Source organism: Camelina sativa, chromosome 20 (assembly GCF_000633955.1).
Source record: "Camelina sativa cultivar DH55 chromosome 20, Cs, whole genome shotgun sequence".
Classification (NCBI taxonomy): Eukaryota; Viridiplantae; Streptophyta; class Magnoliopsida; order Brassicales; family Brassicaceae; genus Camelina; species Camelina sativa.
Genome location: NC_025704.1, coordinates 2,095,699 through 2,105,037, shown reverse-complemented (window position 1 = coordinate 2,105,037; position 9,339 = coordinate 2,095,699). Strand labels below are relative to the sequence as shown.

The 9,339-nt window shown below is 32.7% G+C and overlaps 2 protein-coding genes across 2 annotated transcripts in view; one reads left to right on the top strand and one right to left on the bottom strand.

The window, feature by feature from the left end:
• On the top strand, positions 1,642–3,210 carry LOC104768724 (zinc finger CCCH domain-containing protein 25). The gene is made up of 3 exons (XM_010492759.2): positions 1,642–1,777; positions 2,216–2,334; positions 2,442–3,210. The coding sequence occupies exons 1-3, from the start codon at positions 1,751–1,753 to the stop codon at positions 2,965–2,967; spliced, it is 672 nt and encodes a 223-aa protein (XP_010491061.1). The 5' UTR covers positions 1,642–1,750; the 3' UTR covers positions 2,968–3,210.
• The window catches only part of LOC104768723 (probable chalcone--flavonone isomerase 3), a 7,816-nt gene continuing 6,627 nt past the window's right edge, over positions 8,151–9,339 (bottom strand). Inside the window, exon 5 of the mRNA XM_010492758.2 lies at positions 8,151–8,471. Within this exon, the coding sequence (XP_010491060.1) occupies positions 8,313–8,471 (159 nt within the window). The 3' untranslated portion in view covers positions 8,151–8,312. The remainder of the gene's footprint in view (positions 8,472–9,339) is intronic.

The following is a 9,339-nucleotide window of genomic DNA, read 5'->3' as shown; positions in this document are numbered from 1 at the left end:
TCTTCTCTTTCTCTAGAACTCTCTTTGATGTCTTGTCTCTCACCTACCTCCACTTTATTGATCGATGAAACACACTTATACATGTATGCATTGGGCCAAATCATTTCCAGAATCTTATTCTCCTTTCCTTAATGCCAATTTCGTCTGGCCCATTAAGGCCCATTTGTTTTGTGTTTGTCAAACCCAACAACAGCAGCATAATACTACCGGGTTATTTACAAGAATGAAGAGCCAAACTTAGAAAAAAACGAAAACACATTCTAAACTTGAAGACAGAGTAACCAGCCAACTGTATACACACACACACACAGCTCAACGCTCAAAGACAAATAGTATCCACACCCTTCTTACCCGTTGTCTCGGATGAAGAGCTCGTGCTCTCTCTGCCCGGGAGAAGTTGGATTCGTTGCCATCATCAGCAGCATCGTCTCGCTCGCCAGTGAGCTCAGGATCGAAGAGTTCATACTGATAGGAATGAGCAAAATTTTCGTCCCGGTGATTTACCGTCGGTAGCTTCGGCGATTAGACCGAAAGGTTTGAATTTTTCCGAGGACGGTAAGTTGGCGGCATACCCCTGGACCCATTAGAGCCTTACAGAGGAAGAACACTGAGTAGAGCGAATTGAAAGCGGAAAGAATTAAAGGTTTGCGAAAGAGATATCAAAGCATCGAAATATTTCGCTTTCTCAGAGGAATTTAATCGAACACCTTCTGTGACTCAATCCAGAGCAACCTGGGTTTAAGTTTTAAAACAAACAAAAAAAAAAACTTGAAGAAGAAACAAATGTAAAAGAAGTAAAACTTGAAGGGCCCAACCTGATATAAAACCTAAAATATTTCCAAGTAATTCAGCTTTTGCCCAAAATCGAATATTATTTTCTCAATTCACCCCCCCCTCTCTCCCACCCCCCAATACAAAGGGTTTATTTCTGTGGCTGCAAATGGTTGCTTAAATTTGAAAAAATGAGTTGAACAAAATTGAGTTGGAAAATATTCAACTTATTCATCTCCAAAATAGTAGTTGAACAAGTTGAACAATTTTGCTGTAAGATTAGTTAATTTTTTCAACTTTTTAAGTTGAATGGGTTGAATAGTTTTTTCAAACTTCTTCAACCTCTTCCGTTCAAATGGTGTGAAACTTGGCTGAATAATTTTTTCCAACTCCTTCAACCTTTTCAACTGTGCAACAATTTGCACCCTGTAATCTTTTGGTAGAACCTCTATAAATTAATACTCGATAAATTAATAATTTTTGTAAATATATGGTCCTATCAATAGTATAAATTACTAATGATATAAAATTATTTAAATATATGTATATATATATACACACATTAATTTTTATTAGAGCTCATTGAATCTTCAAAACATGATATATTTTCTTTTTTTGTAATTGATTTTATAAAAATGTTATTTATAATAATTAAATCTTATTTAAAATTCTTTTTAGCAAATTAGGAAAAAATTTCTATAAATTAATAATTATACTCGATAAATTAATAGATTTTTATGGTTCTAATATTATTAATTTATAGAAGTTTTACTAAAAGAGTTTGGGGTTTTTTTTGCAATTATTATATAAGGAGGGACACAAATCCAAAATCGACCTTTTGCCCTAGGTATATAAACAAAAGAAAGAACCATCGACCTCCGAGAGATTGGCTGAATACCCGAGAAAAAAAGAAAAGAATAAAAATCTCTATACAAAGGAAGGAAGGAAGGAAGGAAGGGGACAAGTTCGAGAGACGAGAATGGACATCGGCTGGGGTGTGCATAGGGTGAGATTGATCCCTCTCGCTTCTCGTTTGTTTTCGGATCTCGTTTTGATTGTGTTTTCTCTTTGCGTAAATCTGTTCTTCTAGGTTTAGGATTTATTAGCTAGGCTAAGCTAGATTTATCAGATCCGTCACATCTTTGGCGTTAATTTGGATCCGATTTCGTCTAGCTATTATATTTAGTCATGGATGCTCCTGAATTTTGGTTTCGGATCTCATCTCGTATAGGATTTATCATATCTTTTGCGTTTGGATCCGATTTCGTCAATAGTGGTTCTCTGTACATACATACGTATAGTGGATCTTTTAAGGTTAAGCTGATTGATATTGATATTGATATTGATAGTGGTTCTCTGATCCAAGTGTTCTCTGATCCGATGTATCTACGTGATATTGATATTGTTTTTTGTTTTTTTTTTGTTTTTTCTATCATAAATGTAGTTTTGTTTTAGTTTCTATGAGACTATACCACTCTGTCATTTCCACTACATTGGTCGCCCGTGTAAAGTAGGAGCCCACTGCCCATACCGTCATGATCCGTCCAGAGTCGTAAATTCTGGGTAAGCTATTCTATATACATATTACTATATTCGAGAATTCTCGAGTGAGTCTTTGTTAAAAACGCTATTTTTGTGTGAATTTCTTCTCATCTGCTTTTTTCCCACAGTTCGGAGGAGGAGGAGTTGATTGCAAGACCTCGTATTAAGAAGCGCCCTCTAAACCAACTAGTGCATCCAAGTGTTAAAACGCTTTACATCACTGGACTTAACTCGAGTGTCCTCGAGCAGGACATCCGAGACCATTTCTCCCCCTATGGAGAGATCGACTCTGTCAGAATCTTCCCCCACTTTGGAGGCACCTACGCGTTTCTCACTTACACTACCCGGCTAGCAGCAGAGACGGCCATGGAAGAGCTCGCCCTCTTCACTTACATCAACGGTCAGAAGCTTCACCTCTCGTGGGGCCCTCCTGAAGATGAGCTGCAGACAGTTTGTCCTGTCATTTCAACCGAAGATGATGATGCCCGCCAGAAGATATACTTGGCTGCCCTTTCCTCCTCCTTCTCCACTCTTCCACCAAACGAATGGCCTCCCGTGGAGTCTCCACCACCACACCTTCTCCACTCTTCTTCCACCAAACGAATGGCCTCCCTTGGAGTCTCCACCACCACACCAGGACCAGTCTCAAGATAACAAATTCCATATCCAGTGACTCAGTTATCATATATTTTCTCTATGTTGTCGATCTTGTTCGATCATTTTCTCACTTTATTTAGGACACTGTAATCTTAATTATTGTGCTGGATAAGTGGTGAAGCCCTCCCTAATTAGTCGTAGTATCTTTCTCTATATATTCTCCTGGATACTCATTTTTATGTTCATGTGTTGTCTCCAAATTATCATTACTTTTCATAAAAAAATTCACGACTGTATGCTTCTTTCTTGTCACTTTAATTGAATTTTGTGGTAGTTTTCAACAGCTAATAGGAATCAGTTTGTAGTTTTTGTGCTCGTTGGTTATATGTAGAAACAAATCCTAGTAGTAAAATTGGTAACCAATGTTGAGATAATCGAGCCAAAAGGTTTATAAATAATCTAATCATACATTATTAGATTTCGACTTGGATTCAGGTTTGTTGTATATATATATTCTTTAGGTGAGAGAGAAACTTTTTCTTTTTAAGTACATTTTGATTTACTAATCTTTAAGTTTTTTTCTTTTTTTATAACATTAATTCCTAACGATTTTCCTAAAATAACATTTCGTGACAACTCAATTAATGAAATTATTTAAATCGACCTAATTTGATACTTTTATTGCCATAAATAGTTTGACAACATCTATATATTTCGATTTTTCCAAAAACAATTCTACGCATTAAATTTTTAATTTCATAAAAATCTCAAAACCTATTTTAATAGATCTTTAGAGACTGTATGATCTCTTAAATTTAAATGACACAGCCGAATTTGAGTAACACATGATTACAATCACAATAATTATTATAACGTTATTAAAATTTATAAAAACGAGAACCCAACTTTAAAAACTCAATAATCGGGTATATTTAACTTTAGCATCAAGAAATACATTTAATACAGTATATATCGCGTTAAGAAACTGAATATTCTGCGATAATGTTATCAACGTAAATAGGACAACACTAAAATCTCTCTTTTATTGTTATGGATCGTAAACTTCTTGCTCATCAAGCATTTTCCATGTATAAATATCAAGTTTCCAAACGAAACACAACACTCACAACCAAAACCACTAATATGACGGTTTTGAAACACGGGTTGAACCACTAATATGACGGTTTGTTGTTATATGGCGGGACATGTTATTAACATGACGGTTTGAATTAACATTAGTAGAAATATAAAATATTATTAATTCGGTTTTGAAACACGGGTTAAATTTTCAAATAAATATTTGGTCAATACTACTAATATAAGAATATTAGACATATTAAATCAGGGTAATTTAACTAAAATTTTGTAAAACAATTAAATTGTTGGTTAAATTGTGACTTAATCCGACAATAGCTTATAAGTTACATATTTATGTATTTATTTCCCCTATTATTGTTTTAATAATTTACAATCCAAACAAAAATATTATTTAACTAAACAAAACAAACTAAATATAAAAAACAAATAAAAACTCAAATGTTATTATTTTTAAAAAAATTGTCATGCGGTGTACCGCGAGTTAAAATCTAGTCTATATATACATTTTTAAATTACATTTTGTGTTCTACTCTTTGTTTTGTAAGATATTACATAATTAATCCTTTGACAATTTGAATAAATAAGAAATAAATTGAGGTTAGTTTTATAAAGAAATAATACCAAAATCGGAAATCTATACTAGTATTTTTGCAGCAGTTTTTGCTCAAAAATATTTTTTGAAAAGTTTTTACATTTAATGCATTGACTTTAATATTAGTTACCAAAACTTCAAAATTAATTATAGGTAAGATTTAAAAAAATAAGGAAATCTTTCTACATCATTCAAACATAAATATATGATTCCCTTTCCTTTTTATAATAATTTTTTATTCAAATTATCTTGAATTATTCTATAATACATTTAGTTAATAAAAGTTATGATTTTTTTCTGCATATGACGAATACAAAATTTAAAAAACGGACATATATTACTCAATAGATGAATAAAAAAATACGGGTATAATATCCCACATCGTCTAAAAAAAATTGGACAATGGTTTAAGTCACACTATAAAAGAGACCAAAATGATTCTGAATACAATTGAATAGAAAGCTTGATTTATCAGGCATTCAAACTTTAAAAACTTTTCTTTGGTTTATTACGGTTCTTTATTTTAAAATTTTTTAAAAGGTTAAAAATGAAAAATATTTAGAACTTTTCAAAAGTTAAATATGATAAATATTATACCGTAGATACACAATAAATATTAAAAATAGAGATGATATAGTGTGAGTTAAAATATCTCGGGACGAGGTTATATAGCGAGACGGGTTTTATCGATATTAATATAAATTAAAAAATATCATTAATTCGGTGTTACACGGGTAAAACATCATTTCATTATTTTGTTAACACTGTTGGTATCAGAGAATAGACATATCTAATTAAATTGATTAAATAAATATTATGTAAAATTATATAATTATAACATCTTTAACCAACAAATACAATTTATAATTTAAATATTTTAGTTATAAATAATTTTTCTCCGCGGTATACCGCGGGTTCTAATCTAGTAGTATATATATATATGTTCTCCTAAAATTTCTTAACAAAATCAATTTCTGGTTTCCTTTTAAATTAAAAGTTTTAAATGTTTTAGTGAAAAAAGAATGTATTTCATGATAGTAAATGTTCGCGTACATAATTACAACCATAATATAATTATAATCAACACAATCATTTACAAATTGGTAACCAATGTTGAGATAATCGAGCCAAAAGGTTTATAAATAATCTAATCATACATTATTAGATTTCGACTTGGATTCAGGTTTGTTGTATATATATATTCTTTAGGTGAGAGAGAAACTTTTTCTTTTTAAGTACATTTTGATTTACTAACCTTTAAGTTTTTTTCTTATACTGAATCTTAAGGGCCGCATCTTGACTATAGCCAATTCCACTGTCTACAATTGGGGAAGGTTCAGGCAGAATTTACATATACAATCTTCTAAGTTTTGGCTTATTATTCGATTTGTGATTTTGGTTTTGAGATTTTTATCCCGATTGGCCTCAGTAGGTTTTTTGTTTCAGTTGATGCGGTTAAATCTTACTACGATTAAATTTGTTTCATAACATATAGAATTTATGATACACATTAAAATTTTGAAATCTGTATTAAAAACAACATTTTTAAAAAACTTGTTTGCTAAAGCGTAAAATCTACAAAATAATTTTAACTGATGGAATCTTAAAAAAAAAAATCAACATATAAAAACTTATATGCCAAAACTACAAAACAATAATGTGAAAACAATTTAGAACTTATGGAATCTCTAAAGAATAAATGATTATGTTAGATGACTAAATCCAAAATTGATTAGTTTTAACATCGCTTAGGTTTTTTTTGTCAAAAATTTTAACATCACTTACAAACTTAATATTTTTAATTTTAAAAAACTTTATAAAAAATGAGAAAAAACAAAAAAAAAAGCTAAATCTATAATATAACGTGAAAACAATTTGAACTTATGGAATCTCTAACAAATAAATGACTATGTCAAATGACCGGATCCAAAATTCGGTTAGTTTTCACATCTCTTATATTTAACATTTTAAATTTTAAATTTTTAAAAATTCATATAAAATGAATAAAACAATATTTTAAAAATAAAAATTTACATGCTAAATCCACAAAACAATGTAACAACAATTTGAACTTATGGAATCTCTAACAAACAAATGATTAAGTCAAATGACTGGATCCAAAGTTCAGTTAGTTCTTTCATTGTCTTATAAATTTAATATACAAATTTCTATTGTTAAAAATATTAAAAAAAAAAAGGTGAAACGAAGAAATGAATGATTTAAAAAAAAAAAAAAAAAACCTTTTCTGTAAAAATTTTGAAATCTATTAATTTTGAATTGGAAAAAAAAAAATAGAAGGGATTAGAATTAACCTGGTCCATAGGATGCATTTTCTCCATGGGCCTATTATTTCTTGATGGGCTGGACATCAACTTCTGCTTCTGTTGGCGTTTTTAGTAAAAGACTCCAAGGGGTTTGATGACTTTGCGGTGGCTTCATGACATGGCAGTGGTAAACACAAAGCAGCGGTGATGGAACAGAGTTACGTGGCAGTGGACTAAATCTCGCCATTGACTGATGGAGCAGAGTCAGAAACTAAGAATGGCGACGAATTCACAATGGCTGAAGCTTCGTTGAGGAAGATCGGATGCGAACTAGGTTTTGGGTTCTCCTGCGAGAGGAAACTTTGGTTTTTTTTTTGCTGAACGTTACGCGCTTACTTTTTTCTTTGATTACTCGTACACAAACCCAGCCGCCTCGACGAATCGCCGGAGAAGAATCACACATAGATCTTTTGATCTGATCCATGCGAACGAAGAATCAACAAATCATCTTCCCATCACGCTTCGTCTCTAGTGATCTGGTTTTGACGAAGAGCAACAACGACATCACAACAAATCAAGCGTCGAACAACTTGGAAGCGAGAGATTAGGGCAAATCCAAGAACATGATCAGAAGAAATCAAAGATGAAAATCGAAAAAGAAATCAGAGAAATCGAAGCATGAAATTGCATCTTCTTCACTCTATATAACTCGTGCTCTCGTTAAACTCTTTCTCTGCTTCTCTCGGATCATGAAAACGATTGGACTATTTATAAACTAATTAATGCGACTCAAGTTTCCTTTTTCTACACTTGCGAAAATCCGGAGCAAAATCGAACCCTAGGTTCGGTGATAAACCAACGGTCGGAGGCTGGTTCGGGTATAAACTTTCCATTTTTCATTAACGTCTTGGATTTCGCCACGTGTAGTTTTCAGTTTACCTAGTCAAATTGTTAAACCATCATTGTTGCATCGATTGCTTCTCTCTAGTATGCATGCATGCGCTCTCTGTATCCTGCTTATTGTCACACACTCACACTACATCATCACAAACCAAATACTACAATAGAAATCAACTAAATTGGTTGAATTATATTTTAGCCACGATTCATACAATAAATCCCACAAAACTTAATCTGTATCCTTTCCAAATCCAAATGTCAAAGTCGAATTGTAACAAGTAAAGCTGGCTTAAATTGAGATGTTACATGATTTTCCAGATTACTGTGATCAGATACACTTTGACTGTAACTACAGGCTACAGCTAAAAAAAAAATTCTTGATGGTAGAAGTTATAACAAGAACAAGATGATGTTTATAAATTTCAACAAAATCAACATCCTTTTTTTTCCGACTATGCATTAATCATCTTATAAAGATAACCAAACACAATGTCTTATTTAACAGCGACATAAAACAACACACACACAACATTTTTTTATAAGGGATTCTAGGTTAAAAGTGTGGACAGCTCATCGGCGAGGGAGACAATGGTCGAAGGAGAGACTCCTCTACTTCCAGACAGATACCATCGCTGCATCATTCCCACCACATTCGCATTCTTCACCTTCAGTTTCTCCTCTTCTTTCCCTTCTGTCTCAAACCCGATCTTCCCACAAAACAAAAATATATAACAATTATTTTATGCCTAATTACAATTATCGTGGTGTATACCGTATACGTGATGCAATACAATACTACTTGTTTATATACGTACGTTAGCAATTGGTTTTACAAGATGTTTTTAACTTTTTATATAGAAGTTACTAGAATAACGCAAAACAGAGGACTCTGTTTTCTGTTTCATCTGTTCCACGTGCATTTGATAGACGTTAATAGGCTCTAGATTTTACCTCACAAATGCCATCTTTGGCTGAGAAATGGTAAGTGATGATGGAATTAGCTTATATCTGCATCTCCATTTGTTGCACTTGGGAATTTGGTTGATATTGCCATATGGCCAACTTGGGTTGCAGTTGCTGTGTCTGAAACCTTGAGAAAGGTCTGTGGTTTTACATCAATCTCTCTCGTGTTGCCTTACTGTTTCATTAAAGGAAAGCAGAGTGATTACATTGGGGATATACTCAAACTCGTTATGGAGATTACCTTGATGACGGGAGAAGACAAGGTAAAGCGCTTGAAGCACGCGTGAACCGCTGGTCCAGATTATGCTATCATCAAATCAAAATTTCGTTACATGCATATCCTATGAAATTAGTTTCCGCCTAAGCAGCTGTGAGGATAATTGTTGCTTTTGGTCCCTCATCGCCTCACACCCGATTAAAGATTCACATATCTAAAACTTGAACATGACACATGATGACACAAGAGAATTTGATCACCGAGTTCCCGGCCTCTAACCCGTACGTCTCGGGTGGGAATTGTCTCCCACAACTTCCACTATATGAAGAGGTTACACACACCACTAACTTGTGATGTTCTTTGGTTTACAGATTTTGGTACACAAGAGGATACAA